At 34.2% G+C, this 21304-nt stretch overlaps 1 protein-coding gene and 1 long non-coding RNA gene across 2 annotated transcripts in view; one reads left to right on the top strand and one right to left on the bottom strand.

The window, feature by feature from the left end:
* LOC148093243 (uncharacterized) overlaps positions 1 to 21304 on the top strand; it is a 36921-nt gene that overhangs the window by 12023 nt on the left and 3594 nt on the right. The window lies entirely within an intron of this gene.
* The window catches only part of HSPA4L (heat shock protein family A (Hsp70) member 4 like), a 50252-nt gene continuing 30024 nt past the window's right edge, over positions 1077 to 21304 (bottom strand). Inside the window, exons 12-19 of the mRNA XM_016203325.2 lie at positions 20022 to 20221; positions 16865 to 16960; positions 14433 to 14570; positions 12318 to 12443; positions 11682 to 11789; positions 9562 to 9681; positions 5909 to 6070; positions 1077 to 2918 (exon numbers count right to left, since the gene is read on the bottom strand). Of these exons, the coding sequence (XP_016058811.1) occupies positions 2727 to 2918; positions 5909 to 6070; positions 9562 to 9681; positions 11682 to 11789; positions 12318 to 12443; positions 14433 to 14570; positions 16865 to 16960; positions 20022 to 20221 (1142 nt within the window). The 3' untranslated portion in view covers positions 1077 to 2726. The remainder of the gene's footprint in view (positions 2919 to 5908; positions 6071 to 9561; positions 9682 to 11681; positions 11790 to 12317; positions 12444 to 14432; positions 14571 to 16864; positions 16961 to 20021; positions 20222 to 21304) is intronic.

Genomic DNA, 21304 nt, shown 5'->3' with positions numbered 1-21304 from the left:
CCATCAAGGATATAATCATGAACATACTAAAAATTGACAGCTCAAAAAGTCAAAGAAATCTTTATTTCTTCTTAATAAAAGACTAATTACCCTTTAAAACTGAGATTATCTGTTATTCCAATAGTCTAATTCTTTGGTGTGCTGTTTCTAGTTTTTTTTTAAACTTAAGAATTCTGTATACTGCTAAGGAATTAAAATTTGTTATATTATTGTTATATTATTTAGCAGTTTTTGTTTTTATAATCACAGTATAATGGACTATCAAAAGTTGGTTTTTCAAACCAAATAATTTATACTTTTTCAAAGGTCAAAGTATACTGATCTTTATTAATCAGCCTAGATATCTCCCACACTTAGTTCTTATTTTCTTACTATAGGAAAAGTCTATTTTGCTTGTATCTTTTAAAGTCTAAAATAGTGGCTTTTAATTTTGAAGAAAACTTTAACTTTTTGTCTAGCACTGCATATTTCAGTGATTAAAATTAAACTAAACCATACTACTTACCCCCAAATGTATTAAGGAGAACATTCTCTTTCATTAATGTAGTCAATAAATAACTACACTATAAGGTTAAAGAGCTTTTAAAAATATCATTTACGTTGAATAAAAAGGTAAAAAGTATACATATTATCGTTGGATGTATTTAACTTAAGTGTTATATAACTGCAATAACTGAAATGTTATATATCTGACCAAAACACAGAACTACATAAACTGATTTAAGAGAAGGAATGGAAAATGTGAGGATATACTAGACAAAGCAGATGAAGAAAGGGTTGTTCCCACATTTATTTCCAAGAAGTTTTTGAGGTAAAGCTCCTAAAATAGTGGGTAGAGGTCCTCTTCTTAACTCAAGAAAAAGCTATAATCTCCTTACCTGTACTGTTATGAATTCCTTTTAATAATTTTGTTCTTCCAGAAATGAACCTATATATTTAACATACAAATGAAAAGTAACTGATACATACTTTTTAAAATACTGTACTTCATTCACTTATTACTAATGGATATAATCATTTCATTTTAAATGTATAAAACAAAGACAGTTTAAAGACTAAAAGACATTAAAAACATATTGAGGATATGTGAATTTTTTTAATGCAAAAAAGGGACATCTCCCTCAAAAAGGATGAATAAAAATCCCTGGAAAATGCACTCCTCCTCCACACTCCCCTTTCAGTGCAGACTACATTGTAGAAACAAAATATCTCTTAGAGAACTAGTTGTGAGAAATAATGACTATCCCTAAAGATATTAAACTCTCAATTTTTACTACTTAAGAAAAGTCAATAGTAATTCTCAATGTAAAGATTTAGCTTTGGGAAAAAGTGAACCTTTGAAAATTTCAGAACTAGGTCAATCTAGTTGATTGGGATTAAATACAAGAGCCCATGCACTGTCTATGCTTCTTTTTCTTGTAGGTTTAAAATCATTTCAGTCTGCTCCCAGTTAGTTTCAAGCTTATGGACAGAACTGAATAATGTGAACAAGTCTGGTGATGAAGCACAGGTTAAGTCCTTAAAATATCTTAATTTCACAGTCCCTTGTCCCATATAATTTATATAAGAAGCACCAAAACTGGAGCCAAGGTCTGAACAGGTAATATAACAGCAGGAACTATAATTTAATCACATCATGTAATAATATACTATGTAACATTCTATATTTTGCCTGTTGATATGTAACATAGTTAAGTTTATTACAAGCATTATTTCCTAAGACTTAGGGCTTAAGTGCTTCAAGTATTACCTCTTATTTAATAGTGTTTATATCTTAACATTAAGTACTTAAGTGATAAATGTACATAATGCAATACATTGTGCCATTTACCCCTACCCTGTGTTAAGATATTAATAGTATCAATTAATAAAACTAAAACAACTATTAAAACTGAAACAAGGCTATCAATGTCACAGATGCATGTCTGAGTAGTTCAACAGTATTTCCCACTTAACATGAAGGTATTTTCATCAAAAATGCTTCTTTTTCTTCAGGCTAGTATTACTTTAGCAGCAGCAGGTCTTCAGGACAAGTAGATCAGAAGTTTCAAATGAAAATGATATTGAATTACTCTAAGAAAACATCAATCCATATTACTAATAAAAGAAGAAAACTGCTGGTGTCACCTTAACATAACATTGTGCATTTTCTTTCAACGTGTGATTTGGTTCATGTATGTGATGGAAGCAAAGCTTTGGAGTTCTCATGGCACACCAATGAGATGGACTAATTTGTCGAGGAGCCTCTTGTTTTAATATTTAAGTTAGAACAATACAATAACTAGAAAAAGGTCAGTGCCTCAGCGACTTTAGACCACATCAATTTCAGTATTTTTCAAAATAATGATCAGTTATATCTATGCTTCTGCGACAATAGTGCAATACATATTCTTTCCTGAATAAGGAGCTGAAGTTTATCCAAGTAGAAGCTTTAAATAAGGTAGACTGTTGCCAACTACATATCAATCTTGCATGTGATATAAAATATATTAGGAAAGCTTAAACTGACTTGTAAATCTGTATTCAGCTAAAGCTTCACATAAGCAACAATGGAAATGAATAGATGTGTACTCAATATAAAACACTTTTCAAAACTACTCCAAAAAACAAATGACAAAAAGTGGTTAAGAACAATTGAACATCTGTTGTGTGTACCAGATGTAAAAGAAGAATGGACCCCAACGGTTACTTGCACTGTTTGAATTATGTGAAGGTAAAATTAAGACTTAGTCCACTTCCATCTCTCCAGAAGATTTGGTATGCTGTGAGCTGTCTTTTGTTGTATCCGGTTTAGTTTCAGTCCCACTCTGTCCATCCATCTGTCCATTGTGTTCCCTATTAGCTTTTGTGTTGTCTTCTGCAACCTCTACTTTTGGTTTGGGTTTATAAATGATGGGGTTACAGAAATTATCCAGTTCCTAAAGACATGAAGAATATTGATTATATTAAAAATATCACTGTTAATTCCACATTAACTTTCTAAATTTCCATGTAATTCCACATTCCTGAATTTATATGTTAGCTCAGTTAGATAGCCAACTGTTTCTTCAAGCACCTTAATGAGGGATTTACCTTCTGGGCTAGTGCATGTCAGTGGTGACAGAAAACTGTTTATTAAAGATTGCTTTAACAATGATTTTTATATCTAATCTTCTTAAAAATTGGTTCCTTATAATTTAAAATATAGTTTTCTTCAGCAGGAATAATTTTTATTAATCTTTTTTAAAAAAATATATCTCTATTGATTTCAGAGAGAGGAAGGGAGAGGAAGAGACAGAGGTAGAAACACCAATGATGAGAGAGTCACTGATCGGCTGTAGCCCACAACCCGGGCATGTGCCCTGACCGGGAATCGAACCCCAGTCTCCTGGATCCTAGGTCGATGCTCAACCACTGACCACACCCGGCTGGGCAATTTTTATTAATTTTTAAACATTTTTTTGAAATTTATTTTTTCTTATAGGTGACATACGGTATTATGTTAGTTTCAGGTGTACAACAGATTGATTCAACATTTATATACCTTATGATGTGATCACACAGTAAGTCTATAAACTATCTGTCACCATACAAAGTTACTATGGTATCACTATTTTCTCTATGCTGTACATTACATCCTTTATTTTATAACTGGAAGTTTGGACCTCTTATCCCCCATTTCTTCACCTTTTACACCTATCCCCCACCATCCTTCCCTTTGGCAACCATCAATTTTGTCCTCTGTATCCATGAGTTTGTTTCTATTTTGTCTTGTTTATTTAGATTGCACACATAAGTGAAATCATACAGTATTTTGTCTTCATCTGACTTATTTCACTTAGCATACTACGTTCTAGTATGGCAATTTTTCATTCTTTTTTATGGCTCAGTAATATTCAATTGCATATATAAACCACATCTTTATCCATTCACCTATCAATAGACAACTAAGTTGCTTCTTTATTTTAGCTATTGTAAAAATGCTGCAATAGGTATTTTGCATATACATAGGTATGCATATATCTTTTCGAATTACTGTTGGTATTAACTTTTAATTCATTCCATTAAATTATGCCTAATGCTCTGTTATGAGAATTATATCAAATAACACCTATTTCATGAACTGATATTTCTCAACATTTACATGGAAAAATACTAACTTTACTTTTAGAAAATAGCTGAGTAGCCTTTTCTGTTGGAGAGAATAAGCCATGAAAGTAAATGCAACCTGCCTGGCAGGCGTGGCTCAGTGGTTGAGTGTCGACCTATGAACCAGGAAGTCACAGTTCTATTCCCAGTTGTGGCACATGCCCAGGTTTTAGGCTCAATCCCCAGTAGGGGGTGTGCAAGAGGTAGCCAATCAATGACTCTCTCTCATCATTGATGTTTCTCTCTCTCCCTCTCCCTTCCTCTCTCTGAAATCAATGAAAACATATAATATGTAAATGGAGTTTAGTCTTTGGGCTCCAAATTATATAAAAAAAGTAAATGCAATTTAGTAATTCAGAAGAAATGCAATGTATTTCTAATTTGTTCTTTATTTTTTTACATAGGAAAAAAAAAGCTCATTAAAATCTTTTTAGGACTCGTGTCACAGAGATTGGGATAGGGATAGAGAGAGAGAAAGTGACATCCTGGGGGAATGTTTTAATGGCAAACTGCTTTCAACTCACTTTGCACTTCATTTGATGAGGAGTAAATTATAGCTTCCTTGCAAAACTTTCTCAAAAGGAAAATATTTTTAGTGCTCTATTTGATTAAAAATATTTTTCCGTTAAAAATCAGATACCTAAAAACATACTGAACTAGATGAAAAAAATCACCTGAAATTCCCTCTCCTACAGATATTAACACTTTGGTGATGATCCTTCTAGATGAATGTCCAGGCATACACATATATACAAATATATCAATCTATTAACACACTAATTTATACAGTGAGATAACTTTGTATTTTGTAATCTTTTGTTTCTCAATATGTTGTACACATCTTTATATCTAAATAGATATATCTCTCTATATAAAATACGTAGTGACTACAATGTGTTATATGGATGTATCAATTTATTCATTGATTTGCTTGCTGATAGGTATTGTAGGTGTTTCCAATTTTTTGCTATTATAAACAAAGGTATTTAATCTGCATATACCTGTACAATGATTTTAGGATGAATTCCTACAAATGTGATTTCTGGGTTAAAGGGCCTACTCACTTTAAATTTCTGTGCATATTCTGATATAATGTCCTAGAAAAGCTGTAACAAATTTAACCAAGTTGTGCAGGGAAAACATCCATTTCTTCACACCCTTGACAACCATGGCAAGATTATAAATGTAAACACACAAATCAGATGGGTGAAAAGAGAGATTTGCATTTTGTAGATTAGTGATGAGGATGAACAATACTTTTTGTATTCTCCATATTTTTTTGTATTTATTCTTTTGTCAGCTGCTTATCCAATGTCTTTATTCATATTCCTACTTTGATGCTGATCTTTATTAAAAAGTTTGTCCCCTATTTTTCATGTTTTCTATGATAAACTGACATTTCCATGAGTAATGTTTTTAGACTGGAAACTTTATATCAGAAATAAGATTTTACCATATAATTAAACACATTTTGAATTATATCAAAGACAAACCTATACTGCCAAGTTTTACAATGGAGACTTAGAAGTATTATCCAATCCAGAAAAGTCTGACATAAATATTTGACAGTCAAAAGTTGTCAAACTGCTTTATTTCATTATTTATTACCCTTAAAATCTTTAAAACAGCCTTGTGTATGTGACTAATCAAATCAAGGAATAGAGATGTCCCACAGAGATGTCCTACCTAGAATCTTTTTTTCCCAAAATAAAAAATTATGGCTCCCATTAAAAACTTTTAGTGCTGGAACCCCTTAAAAGAGAATTTTAAAGTTTCTTACCTTTGATTTTGCGACTATTTCTGAAACTTTCACCACAGGATCTTGAGTGAGACTTAGTTTATTCTGTGCATTCATTTTACTGTTCAGCCAACTCATGGCTTCACTGATATATTTTTCAACTTTTTCCATTTCAGCAGGATCCAAATGATCATATCTTTCATCCTATTAAAAAAAATCTTTACTTAATGGAACAGATTTTTTAGTAAGTAAATTTTATTTATTTATTTTTAAAAAATATATCTTTATTGATTTCAGAGAGAGGAAAGGAGAGGGACAGAGAGAAATAGAAACATCAATGATGAGAGAGTCGTTGATTGAGCCCACAACTCGGGCATGTGCCCTGACCGGGAATCGAACCCTGATTGCCTGGATCCTAGGTCGATGCTCAGCCGCTGAGCCACACCTGGCCAGGCACTAAATTTTATTAATAATTTCTACTTAAAAGATTCACACTCTTATTGAATGTATACCTTGCATATACCCATGTGAAGAAGCCACATACACGTTAAATAGAATTGAAGAGACTGGGAGAAAGAAACAATCAGTACGGGTTCTTGAAAGGCTTTCTGAAGGATTCATGTTTGAAAAAGAATGACTAGTGGTGAATATTCAAGGAAAGGTACTTAGCCAAGAAAGCTGCTGCATGGAATTGGATTTGCTAAAGATTAAAGAGAAATAAGGGAAGCAGGCACAGAGCAAACTAAAGAGAAAATTCTGAATATACAACAAAACAATATAGTAAGTTGTTGATAAGGGGGATTACATAATAAAATGCTCTCTGAAAAAGATAACTGCAGTTGCCACACATAGAAGACAATATAAGAAGCCATGGTTTAGAATGTTAGCCACAGAACCAGAAAAAAAATGGCAATGCAACATATGGAAAGAGAATCTCCTGATGAATCATAGATTGGACATGGAATAAAGGGAAAGAGAATGAAAGAACACTACAGAGCCAAAGAACTGAGAGGATAGTAATGCTCCATCAGATACTCGCTCGACCCATCTTTCTGCTTGTATCATTACAAATTATGCATCCATCATCTTTGACTCAGTTTCTGGGTCCCCCCTTTTTCCTGAATTCCTTCCAACTTCATGGATCGTTTCTTAAGTTCCTCCCCATTCATGCTCCATCTACATGCTTTAAAAAGAACTCTAGCCTCGAACCTCTTCCCTGAAACCCCAACTCTATATCCAACTTCCAACTTGAATTTCTATTTGTAAACTTTGAAGTAACGAGCAACGTTTCAAATTCCTGATAGCCTCCCTATCTACTCTTTCCAGTTTTCCCCAACTTCATCCTTCCAGGCCAAAATCCTTTGAGTCATTTTGGACTCCTCTTCATGTTATATTAATATAAAATCTATCAGCAGATCATCTTCAAATGTATGCAGCAAAAATCCAACCCCTTCTTCCCCCTCCTCTATCCAGGGTCAAGCCTCCCATCACTTCTTGCCTGTATTATTCTAATAATGCCTTCACTAGTCTCTCTGCTTACATATCCTTTAAAGAATAAATCATATTACTTTTATGCTCAAAACCTGCAATCGATTCCTATTCTGAGAGGAAAAGTCAAACTTTTCTAATGGCCCACTAGGCCCTCTATAATATGGCAACTGCTAACCCACCCCACCACTGTTTTAAGCCACACTGGAGTCCTTGCTGTTCTCCCCTCAAGGTTTTGTAACCACTACTCCCTTTTTCTAGAACTTTCTTCTTACAGTTATCATACATCCTGAGCTCTCACCTCCTTCAGTTCTCCCCTCATGTGTATCTCATCTTATTAGCAGTCTGCCCTTCTGACAAATCTCCACCTCTGGCAGTCCCTTACTTTTTCCGTAGCCCTTTATTAGCATCTGACTACTTTACAATGACTTATTATCTACCTTTCCCCACTAAAGTGTAAGGTTCAATGTTTTGTTTGATGCTGTAGTTGCAGCACCTTGAAGGGAGCCTGGCACATGATAAAAATTCAAAATAACATAAGTGAAGTCTCTCTTGCTTTGGATAAAATCTTAAACCTGTATGCTCAAGAAGACTGCGAAAGCCTGGGCACACTGGGCCATAGTAATTGCACAGGGTCTCCAATACCACATTTGACATAGTCTTGGTGTTTTCACTTGTCTGCTTGCTGCTCCTCACCTTTCCATCATCTTATGTTCTCTTTGTACCTGTATGGACAATGAGGACACTGACACTGGCATGCACATTCATAGTCAGTACATGTAGTCGTCTTCTACGTGACCTGGATTGCAATCTTATTTTATAAATTTCATAAATCTTCTTTTATAATTAGTAACCTCTTTCCACATTGTGTAGTGAAAAGCACCACAGTTAAGAGTTTGTATGGTAACTTCGAACTGCTTAGGTTTTAATCTTGACCCCACCAGTTACTGCCAGTGTAATCCTTGACAAGCTGCTTAAACACTGCAGTTTTCTTATACATACTTGTGAGAATGAAAGAGATAATCCATATAAAAATGCTTCAAATTCACTAAGTGCTTGATCAACATAAGCTATTATTATGATACTTTGCCTAAATCTTTCTGGTGCTAGTTAGCCTCTCCTGCCCACTGATACAGTTTTAACTGCAACTTAAGTTCAATGTAATGGCAACGATAAAAATTGGGGGAATTACAGTGAATATTTAATTTTTTTTTAATCCTCACCTGAGGATATGTTTTTTTTTAATTGATTCTAGAGAGAGAGGAAGGGAGAGAGAGAGAAAAACACTGATCGGTTGCCTCCAGTACCTGATGTGATCAAACCTGGGTATGTGCCCTGACCAGGAATTGAACCTGAGACCCTTCAGTGCCCAGGATGATACTCTAATCAGTGAGCCACACTGGCCAGAGCTGAATATTTAAAGTAGGAGTCAGCAAACTTGTCCTGTAGGCCAAATCCAACCTGCCATCTGTGTTTTAATAAAGTTACTTTGGAACACAGCCATGCTCATTCACTTACATATCATATATGGTTGCTTTTGCACTACTATGCAGAGTTAAATAGCTGTATAGAGATAAGGCCTGCAAAGCCTAAAATATTTATTTAAAGAAAAAGCTGGCTAACGTCTGGTTTAGAGGAAAAAAAGGATAAGCTTAATTTTGTTAAATCTTATTATTATATCCAAGTGGAGATATATCATTTAAATAACTAAATTTCTGAAGCTTAAAATCAGTGGCAAGGTCAATGGTAGCAATATAGATTTGGGTATGTATATAAAAGAACAATGGGTACAGGGCATTGCAAATGACTAACAGAATGGAAGACAGAGAAACTAAAAGAAAAAGAGGCCACACGACAAACTAAAGACTAGCAGAGTCCAGTCTCAGAAAGGCCTGCAATAAAAAAGGTCAAAGAAACCCTCTCATTGTATCAATAATGATCAATAGTGGATTTGGTCACTGGATCATTTATAATGTGGTTTTAGGGAATTTTAAAAAATTACACATACCTGCACTGTATTTTACATGCAGTAGTATTGTTTTACTGATAATTCTCATATAAAAAAGTTTCAAGTCTGGTGCACAATATCTCTAAAATTTGGTAGCAACAACTGTTACAGCTTTGTAGCTGAGAACTTTCAGATTTGCCCCATGCTCACCATGTACGACACATGTCATAATCATCAGTTGCCTTTATGAATTCAATACCTTGTTTCTGTATGCTTCTATCACTTTCATGACAAGTTGGATCTTTTTTCCCAAGTCAGCTAAAGCTTTTGGTCTCTCTTCATGTTCCATGTATCTCATTTGAATAGGTTGGCCATATTTCTGTTAACATAAGAAATTTTTTTTTAAAAGAAAAAGTTACTAATAGAAAAAACTTTTTAAAAAATATTTTTCATTTTAATTTTATTGTTGACAGTATTACGGATGTCTCCCATTTTCTCCCTTTTTGCCCCCCTCCACCCAACTGCCACCCCATCTCAGGTCTCCCCCAAGCTATTGTCTGTCCTCATGGGTTATGCATATATGCATCAGAAAAAACTCTTTAACAGAAGACACTGAATATTATGTATATTATGTTTACGCATTACATTAAAAATGTATACTGTATTATAAATGTAGTGCTTTAAAAAAAAATGAACCTTTGGGCCCTGGAATGGGGAATTTCTAAATGTTAAAACAGCCTCTATAACTTTGAGAAGGGGGATGCATTAGAAGAAAGAATAACCATTTTCTTTCAAATTCTTTACATACTTAAATAAAAGTCAGCTTATTTTAGATGTTCAGAAAAGTTACAGAGGAAATAAAAGAGACAGCTAAGTACCTCTCATCACTTTTCTCTAATGTTAATATCTTATACCAGCAAGGCACATTTGTCAAAACTAAGAAACCAACCCTAGTGCATTATTATTAACTGAACCCCTGACTTTATTCAGACTTCATCTTTTTCTGTTCCAGCATACCATACTGCATTTAGTCTATTTACATCATACTTTTTATTGCAAATGTTTTTGAAGAGAAGTACAGCATTTTTAATTCCTAAAAGCCATCTCCAAACAATAGTAAAACCTATAAAAACTTCTGTAACATTCATTTTTATGGTTTCTTATACATTTCAGGCAAAATATCCATTTGGGGCGATTCTGGGCTGTCCCAGTTATTTCTATTGGCTTTAGCTGCCTGACTGTTCCTATGGCCCAAAATACCTGCATTCTCGTAGAGAGATAGGGAGTAAAACCATCAAGAAGATAAAATGATAAGGCCTAGTATTGCTGTTATAAGCTTAGGTTTTCTAGTTGCTTTCTAATTATTCCCTTTGGAAGTAATTTATTGGCATGAGTAATTGTTGCAAGATATTAACATCTTTTGCCCCCCCTTCCCCAGCAAACAGGCTGCTTTTCCCCATATTCTAGAAATCCTTATTAATGCCATCATTCAGCATCTATATATTCCCTTGCTACTCAAAAGAACGGTTCAGGGACCAGCTACATCAAAATCTCTTAGAAGCTTGTTAAAACTGCAGAATCATGGGCCCACCTCAATATGCTGAATCATAATCTGATAATCTGCATTTCAGTAAGAGCCCCAGGTAATTCATGTACACATTTAAGCATTGCTATGATCTACACTAAGAAGGAAAGACTAAAATTCCCTGTCATCCTCCCAATCTAAATTTCTAATTAAACTATTTTTTTAGGGGAGGGTGAGAGGTGGGTAGTAAGCAGGAGGAAAGGATCAATAGTGGTCTTTTCTTAAAATCGTATCATTGACCTAGAAAAAGGGAACCCAGTGATCACAACTCCTTATTTCTTTGCAAAAGGACATTCAAGAGCAGGGGTGCTATTTTTGAAGTTCTTCACTGACCAGATGTCCCCATCAGTTACAATATGAAAATACAAAAGAGCAGGCAGTGTATTACCCCTCAAAATCAGATCAGTGAAGGGGGAGAGAAGCTGAGGAAGTGTGACTCCTCTGATAAGAAGGGGTCAGGTTGACAAATCACTTCTTAATGACATCTCAGACATATATGGCTTGTTAAAGTAATACCAACACTCTGGTCATCTAAATATTTATATCTGAATATCACGATAGACAAATATGATTATCATTATTTGATTTCAATTACATGTAGCATTACTCACTTCTCAAAATGCTTTTTAAATGAGAAAGAACATTTCCTGTTACACATATCTGCCTTACATATTTATGAGAAAATATATATCTGCCTTACATATTTATGAAAAAAATACACTGTGCTCTTACAACCAATTTTTAGGAAAACTTAATGTTCTATTTAACACTAACATGGACTTTTAAAGATTTACCTTTAGTTCTTGAAGCTTATCCACATAAACTTGCTTGGGTTGGTCCTCTCCTTCTTCATAAAGCCAATTTTCTGTGTCTTCTAATACTGCAGTCAGTTTATTCAAGTCCTAGATATACATTTAAGAGATACTGATTAACAATGCTCTCCTTAAAAATAAAAGTCCAGTGAAGGACACAATGTTTTCAAGTATAAAGAATTAAATTTTGTATTTTTCTGACTTTTATTCATAAACATGTTCTTCACCATACTTCTGCAAATTGGAAAAATAACTAAGAACAATTCCTAAATGTGCTCAAGAAGACTGACAATAACACATTTAATACATTTACTTACATAATTTGTATTAGCAGTCTTAAGCAAATAAGTAGCTCTAATAAAAAACTATAAAATTTAGACTTACTTTTTTTAAAATCCTCACCTGAGGATATGTTTTTATTGATTTTGAGAGAGAGAGGACGGGAGAGAGAGAAACATTGACATGAGAGAAACAGTGATTGGTTGCCTCCCGTACACGTCCTGACCGGGGATCAAACCTGCAACCTTAGGTATGTGCCCTGACAGGGAATCAAACCCCAACCTTCTGGTGTACTGCACACTCCAACCAACTGTGCTACCCAGCCAGGGCTAGACTTACTTCTTGAGTGATGAATTTTTCATAGACAGTGCCCAGCTTGTCTCTAAAATCGTACACATATTCTTCAACAGCATTCTTAGCATCATTTCTTTCTTTCTCCAACTTATCTTGCATTATCATTTTCCCCTATTCAAAAAGTTTCAGATTAGTTGCCATTAAGAACATTAGGGAGTTAGGGATATGCTAACGAAAACCACAATGAAAATATCACTTCATACCTACTAGGATGACTTAAAAATAAACAAAAGACAATTTTTGGTGAGGATGTGCAGAATTTGAAACACTTGTACAATGCTGTTGGGAATGTAAAAATTACTGCTGAGATAGAAAACAGTTTGGTGGTTCCTCAAAAAGCTAACAAAGAATTACAATATGACCCAGCAATTTCACTACTAGGTATATATCCAAAGGAACTGAAAGCAGGAACTCAGATATTTGTAAGTCAGTGTTACATACAAATATTCATAACAGCCAAAAGGTGGAAACAACTCAATTGTCCATAAACAGATGAATGGATAAATAAAATGTACATATACACAATAGAATATTATTCTATAACAGTTCTGATACATGTTGCAACATGGATAAAACCTTGAAAACATTTGCTAAGTGTAGTAAGTCACACAGAAGGACAAATATTGTATGATTACATTAATCTACAATAGGCCAATTCATAGAGACAGAAAGTGGATTAGAATTTATTTTAAAAAACACAAAAAACACATAGACCATGTCATTGTACATACTCAGATTCAAATTCTACATTCCCCATTTATTAGTGTTGAGATCTCAGAAAAGTCACCTAAGCTCTCAGCCTGTTTTCTTATACCAAAAGAGAGCATACTTCTATCTAGCTCATAGAGTTAATAAAATTGACATAGTCTATGGAAAATATTTAGTCCAGTGCCTAGCACATAACTGGTGCTGAAAAAAATGTTAGCCTGGGAAGGAATATAATATAGTGGTTATGATCTTGAGCTTTGGAGACAGACTACCTGGATTCAAATGAAAGGTTACTCTCTGACCTTGGGTGATTCAGTCTACCTATACCTGTTCCCTCATCTGTAAAATGTAGTCCTCTAGCAGTACCTACATGTCACAGGATTGTTTTAAGGATTAAATAAGACATCAAAGTGTTTAAGATGTTAGCAAAAATTATTAGTATTATAATAAAAAGGAAAAAACATAATATGGGGATTGTAATAACGAACAAAACTTTCACTTTAACAAAAACACTATTTTAAACACAAGACCAGTGTACTGACATTTGTGAATTTAAAACAGTGAGACACTTCAAAACTTAGAAATAATTTTATACCCAACATTTGCCGTAATTGCACTTCCCCACAATCATTCCTTTGGGAAAATTCATCTCAAAACATACAAATTCTGAATTATTCAGGGTCTGCAGTAATGCTTGCTTCTCATAAAATGCAGTCTTCAATAATTAATGAATAGTGATATAGGTAGGTACTAAAAGGAGCATGGACTGTAAAGTCAAAATCTCTTGAAGAAATTTCCTAGAATCATGTGTAGCAGATGGAAGACTACTGGGGCGCTTCAAAGAAACTGACCTTCTTTAATGCCAGCCAAGCCTGTAGAAACTAGGAATCACTACTTAAATATAAATTTTAAAAATAAAAATAAGTTACTTCTTATATAACTATTGGTAAAGAAACAAAACTCTTCAGGAGACTAAAATTAAACATTTAGACTTGTAAGGAAAATTTCAAGAATGACAACAGACTTTACAAAGTGTTAAGTGGAAGTCAGAAAGTATTTTTAATAGACCCGCATTAGGACTACATAGAAGAGGGGAGCTGCGAATACTTCCCCGTAAGATGTCTGCTGGGTGTTACCGTTAAAAACAGAGTAAAAGGGGGTACGAATCATTACTATTGGACTAGTCTTCCTCTATAATGGAGATAATAATGTTTTTCATATAACTAAGACAAAAACTACCCTGGTACATGATAGTAACACAGCTCAATATTTTCTTGAAAATAAAGTAGTTCAATGATCTATTTAATGATTCCTTTGGAGGATAATCACTGACTTCTACAAAAATCTCAGAATACACTACCACTTATTTCAACATAACTGAGATTTATATACCTCATTTTCAATGTAACTATTAAGAACATCTTGGCCCAGTTGTCGGCACAGGCTGCTCTGGATAGGTAGATCAATACTCTTGACTTTTCCTTTTTTAATGGTCTGGTTTAATCGGTCTTGTTTGTCCAAGGAGGCTGACTGCAAAAGAAATGCAAGAGGGTAATAATGTAAATTTCTAAAACTAGTTTAAAAATAGGTTTAAGAGTAATTTCAGATGAAATGAAAAAGTGAAATAAAACTTATCTACTATACTTTATTTAAAAATATTACTTTAATGCTGATAGTATTTTATACTCTGTGTATGCTAAGTCTTTTTACATAAAAAATATTAGGCTGGCCCGGCCCACATGGCTCAGTGGCTGAGTGTTGACCTATGAACCTGAAGGTTAAGGTTCAATTCCCGGTCAGGACACATGCCTGGGTTTCAGGCTTGATCCCCAGTAGGGAAAGTGCAGGAGGCAGCCGACTGATGATATTTCTCTCTCTTTGATGTTTCTCTCTATCCCTTTCCCTTCCTTCCTCTCTCTCTAAAAATCAATAAAAACATACTTGAAAAAAATATATTGGGTTGGAAATGCAAATTAAAACCATAAGGCGATGCTACTTCACATCCACTAGGATGGCTGTAATATAAAAAATGGAAAATGACAGGAATTGATGAGGATGTGGAGAACTTGGAACCTTTATTCATTGCTGGCAAGATTGTAAAATATTAGAGCCAATTTGGCAAACAGGCAGTTCCTCAAAAAATAAAGAGATACCATATAACCCAGCAATTCCAGTCCTAGGTACATAACCAAGAAGAGTGAAAATATACATCCACACAAAAACTTGTACATGATTGTTCATAATAGCATTACTCAAAATAGTCAAAAAGTGGAAACAATCTAAATGTCCATTAGCTGATGAACAGATAAATAAAATGTGGTATGCATTCATACAATGCAGTATTATTCAGCTATAAAAAGGAATGAAGTACTGATACATCCTGGATGAATCTTGAAAACATTAGTGGAAGAAGCAGACCAGAATAGGCAAGTCTATAAAGACAGAAAGCAGTGCTTGCCTAGGGCTGGCAGGAAGAGGGCTGGGGAAAAATAGGGAGTTACTGCTAATGGGTTCAGGGCTTCTCTCTGGGATGATGAAAATGTAAAATTGATTGTGAGAATGGTTGCAAAAATCTGAGTATATTAAAAGCCATTGAATTGTAAACTTAAATGGGTGACTTGTATGGTATGTAAATAGTACCTTAATAAAGCTATTAAACAAAAGCAAAAAACATTAGGTAAAATTAAAAATTTAGAAAAAAGGTTTCAGGTTTTAAATTATGTAAGAGCCTAAGACTAGTTAAAACTTTACCTTTATAACCTCTGGAAAAAATTTACATGGCTAACCAACACAGATTAAATTCTGTTCAGGTTAGAAAAACTGTGTTGAAGATGACAGTTTAGAGCTGTAGCCACATTTATCTGGGTGACTGGGGTAAGGTCTCTCCCTTCTTTTATCAGCAATGATGTCATTTTAAAAAATTAAATTTACTGCTGTGACATTGGTTAATAAGATTATATAGGCTTTAAGTGTAATTTCTATGGTATATCATCTGTACATTGCATAATGCACCCACCACACAATGTCACATCTTCTGTCACCAAATATTTGAACCCCTTTAAACTTCAATACTCCCCCCCCCCCCGGAAACCACCATACTGTTGTCTGTGAGTTTTGTCTGTCTTGTCTGTTCATTTGCTACTTTCAGTTTTATATCCCACATATAAGTGAAATCATATGGTTCTTGACTTTTTCTGTTTGAATTATCTTGCTTAGCATGACAATGACAATGATGTCTTAGTAAAACAATGACTCTTACTTATCCTTTGCATTTTTACTTTCAAAAATATTTGGTTTTGCACAAAGAAAAATATTTTATACTATGTAGCCAAATGCTTATAGTAGTTAACTTTGAGGTGCAGGGTTACTGCTAACTTAAGTTTTCTTCATTTGGTTATTCCATTTTCTGTTTTCTCTGAGATTGTATGATTTTTAATGAGAAAAGAAGTTACCAAAAAACACATTTTTCTTCCTATTAAAAAGTTAATATTACCTATAGTATTATCAAAGTTCATTCTTCAAAGCATCCTCTATATTATAAGTCTTTGAAATGTATTTATTCTAGTTAATGCTTTCTATGTTTCCATGGTAATAAGATTAAAAATATCAAGTGTAGCATAACCCATGGACACAGAAAATAGTGTGGTGAAGACCTGGGGAGGGGAGTGGGTGTGGGATGGAAGGGGTCAATAGGGAGAAAAATGGGACAGCTGTAATATTCTGAATAAAAAATAAAATATATATATTAAAAGCATGCATTATAAATACATTAACTTGGATTATCAATCCCAAAAAGACACAACCATAGAAATACTAAAACTAACCTTTGTTTTGGTTCCTGTATAATCAATTTCCTCTTCTGGGGTGTGCTCAGCATGACATTTTTGGAGACCTTCTTCTTGGTCAACCTGCATTTTATCCTGAAAAGAAAATAAGTAACTGATAGTATTTCTACTGTCTTTATTTTTTTAATAAACAGCATCTTAGAGTTCAAGCCTCTTTTGAACTGTGTAAATGTAGTAAAACAGAAGTTTGTTTTTCACATGACAATAACTACAAATAACAGGTAATTAAAATGAAAAGATCTATTTCATGCTGTGCATAAATCTTGTTTCATCTGTGGTCCAAAAAAAAGCACAAAATGAATGGAAACATTTCAAGTCAAATTCACAAAAGCAAGCTTATGAAAAAAACCACCCACTAAACTTGACATGAAAAATGTTAATAAAGAACTTAATGTGAGAAAATGAAGTGAAAAAGATACAAAATTTAAGTATTACATAAATTCAACTATATTTTTTATTTTTTTTTAAATATATCATTATTGATTTCAGAGAGAGGAAAGGAGAGGGAGAGAGAGAGATAGAATCATCAATGATGAGAGAGTCATTGATCAGCTGCAGCCTGCAACCTGGGCATGTGCCCTGACCGGGAATCAAACCCTGATCGCCTCGATCCTAGGTCTGTGCTCAACCGCTGAGCCACGCTCGGCCGGACTCAACTATATTTTTTAAATGTAGTAAAATACTCAAGGAAGTACATCAAAATTGTCGAAATAGATGTCTCTGAATTATTACAACATAAACTTAAAAAAAATTTTTTTAATGACTAAAAGACAAAATTGCAACCAGTTAAGACTGCCAAAATGGACTCTCCACTTGGCAAACAATCCTAAGTATTAGATTTTTCTGTGTTTTTCTTTAAATCTTATCCTTGACCATCCTCCCGAAGAAAAGAAAGCTTAGAATTTAGGAATCAGTATAATTTAGGTCTTCTTATAAATCTGGAGTTAAGCACATATAGAATATCAGAAGGCTATCTTTAATAATAAAAAAATTCATTTGTGCCAAAGAGAAAAACTAGTTGGAAGTGTTCTTTGTCGTTAAAAGGTCAATTATTTCCAAAATTTCAACCTCCCCCGCCCCTTCCAAGTGTACAGTTTCTCCGACCCTGTGACTGAGAAGAAGTGAAAAAAAAGTGACAGTGGTGAGTTGAAGTAATATAGGAAGACACAATTATATTATTAACTCCATTCCATGTAATACTAAGGAAAAATGCTGCCAATTAAATGGCCAAAATGCCATTTTTATTTTATACTTATTCAAGAGTTCTTCTATTGTGTCTATATTTATACATCTAAAGGCAAATTAACCAAATAAAGTGGTTACGGTAGTTCTAAAACTTCTTCACATTCAGAATCCAATGCTTCTAAATCACTCCATTCAGTTGTTAATGCCTGTATTTTTCTACGTAATAATGTCCTTTGTTCCATCAAGCCAATTAGTGAGTGACCTACCATTTCTTTAAAAAATGCTCCAGTCTGGCCTGCAAGGCTCAGTGGTTGAGCATCGACCTATGAACCAGAAGGTTGTGGTTCGATTCCCAGTCCGGGCACATGCCCAGGTTGCAGCTCGATCCCCAGTGGGGGGCGTGCAGGAGGCAGCCGATCAATGACGACCCTCATCATTGATGTTTCAACTCTCTCCGTCTGCCTTCCTCTGCCTAAAAATCAATGTCTCAGCAGAGACTTTTAAGAAAAAGAAGTGAAGAAAGTGAAATGGTTACAAAGAACTCATCCTAGAAGGCACACAGAGTGCTCTCAATTTTAGTAAAAATGAATCTTGCCCGGCCGGGCGTGGCTCAGCGGTTGAGCGTCAACCTGGGATCCAGGCAATCAGGGTTCGATTCCCGGTCAGGGCACATGCCCGGGTTGCGGGCTCGATCAATGACTCTCTCATCATTGATGTTTCTGTCTCTCTCTCTCCCTCTCCTTTCCTCTCTCTGAAATCAATAAAGATGTATTAAAAAACAAAAAAAGAATCTTAATGGATTAAATTTACGTCTTCCAAAATTACTGTGAACTACAAGAAAATTAACTTTTCACCTACTATATTAATTTATGAAAAACTGACTATATCTTCATAACACATTAGGATATTTCCTTCTCAGTATAAGGAAGGATGTAACAGCAAAATAATACATAGGAAGAAAGAAAAAAAATGCCATGGTCCTTAAATGAACTACTTTAAAAGAGCAGTGGTAGAATTCTGATCTAATCTGAAAGATTCTGCAGTAATTATTAATAAAAACAGTCAAAAGATAACCTTCACAAGGAAGAAACTGTCTTGAAATTTATTTTAAAAATCAATTTTTTTTTACAGTTGACATACAATATTATATTAGTTTCAGGTGTACAACACAGTGATTAGACATTTATATAACTTACAAAGTGATCCCCCTAATAAGTCTAGTACCCCTCTGAAACAAAACAAAAACCATTTTTTTTATGTATACATACATGAAAAATCTAGGGGTCACCAATTATGACTGGAAAAAAAATCTCACAAATGCCATTAAAAATAACAAATAGTACACATAAAAAGATGAAAACTTTGTGTAATGGAATATAATCATGTTCTCCTAAGATTCCTTCATTTCTAGTACACCAAGAGTAAATATAGTGTTAGGGTCACAAACTCTTTCATAAAGAAATAAACTGTCAAAAATATGTATTTTAGTGTTATTGAATGTACAGCACAGTCCTCCGCTCACATGGCACAGACATCCCCAACTGAGCTCTGGAAAAATCTTAAAGCATATATTTTTATTTTTAAAATGTGTGTGTGCAGTTCAAAACGTATCAGTATGAATTGGTTTTATTTGTAAACTGAAAAAGCCAGCCATAGTACATGGTTTTAATGGAAATAAAGGAGGATTCAGGAAAGATGACTCCAAACACACAAATGCACATGTTCCATATAACCCTATGAAAGATGCACAGCTTCTGAAACCTGCTACAATGTGAAAGAGTACAGCCTTTCAAATGGAATTCTTCTTTGATGCTTTTATTAAAAAAGCTTATACTGATGCCTACAACAGAACAAAATCTGAGAGATGAATGTTTTCAACTATTAAAGTACCAGTTATGATTAAAATACTGTATATTTTATTAGAGGAACTTGAAATAGGATTTCTACATACCACATCATCTTTGCTTTCATCCTTAAATGAAGTTTCTGTCTCCATAGGACCATCACTGTGATCCCCCTCTATATTTTGCTTCTCAATTACTGATGCACTAGCCACACTGAAGATTCCATGGATGTTAATGCGAACTTTAACCTTCACTTTGGAACTATCACCATCAGACTGTGGAAAAACATTCTGAATAGTGAAGCTCCCTTAAAGAAAAGAGAGTTCTGATCAGTATATGGGCCTCAGATTAACTCATTCAATTCATTAAATTCAATAATTTGACTATCATTTTTCCAGTGCTGGCAAGTAACTGTAAAGTTATTACCACAACCAGATTAATTACTGTGGGAGAGGTCTTTTCCCCAGATCACCATTTTCATACCTTAATAAACTTGGTATTAAGTCTCAGAAAGGTTAAGCAACCTGCCCAAAATCATCAATGCTAGAAAAAAGGAGACCTGGGATTTTAACCAAGGACAATCTGACTCAAGGCAATATAACTTTTAAGTATGTTTTAGAATATTGCTGCTCTAAAACCAAAATTAAATTCAATTTCTGAGTTTGAAACCAGATATAAAGTTATCCCTTTCTGTTGCAAGCTTTGAAAATCAAAATCATCTTGGTAATTCATAAATAAAATTATTTAAAATGTTTCTGGATTTTTCCTATAGCAAAATGGCTGTTGGCCGTTTTGCTATAATACCTACAGTCACTAATACCTACAGAGGTCATATTAATTTTCCACTTTAAGAAATCTACTAATGTTGCCCTGGCTGGGCGGCTCAGTTGGTTGGAGCATCGTCCTGTACACCAAAACGTTGCAGGTTTGATCCCCTGCGGGGAGGCAATTGATGTTTCTCACATCAATGTTTCTCTCTCTTTCTCTCCCTATCTCTCCCTCTCGCTCTAAAATCAGTAAGATCACATATCCTCATGTGAGAATTAAAAAAAAAAAAATCTACTAGTGTTTTATTAAAAAAAAATCTCAAATATATAATGATATCCATTATATATATAGAAAGAGAATACTAGGCAGAAAAACTGAGTAGTAAACAATCTGGTTGGCCTATGTCGTGGGTTGAATTAAAAAAAAAAAAAAGATTCTGTAATTGGCCTGGAAGGTTTGGGTAAGGATTATTTTTTATGGAAAAACTCTAATCAGTAAACTGAAATTGTGATGTCAGACACCCTGCCCCCCCACACTCATATAAAGTCCTATTGTCCAGTACCTCAGAAGGTGACCTGATTTAAAGATAAGGTCTCTACAGAGGTTAATCAAGTTAAAATTA

This window comes from Miniopterus natalensis, chromosome 4 (genome assembly GCF_054644295.1).
Source record: "Miniopterus natalensis isolate mMinNat1 chromosome 4, mMinNat1.hap1, whole genome shotgun sequence".
In the NCBI taxonomy this organism is placed as follows: Eukaryota; Metazoa; Chordata; class Mammalia; order Chiroptera; family Miniopteridae; genus Miniopterus; species Miniopterus natalensis.
Note: the sequence above shows the minus strand (reverse complement) of the source record. Positions and strands in the feature narration are given on the sequence as shown.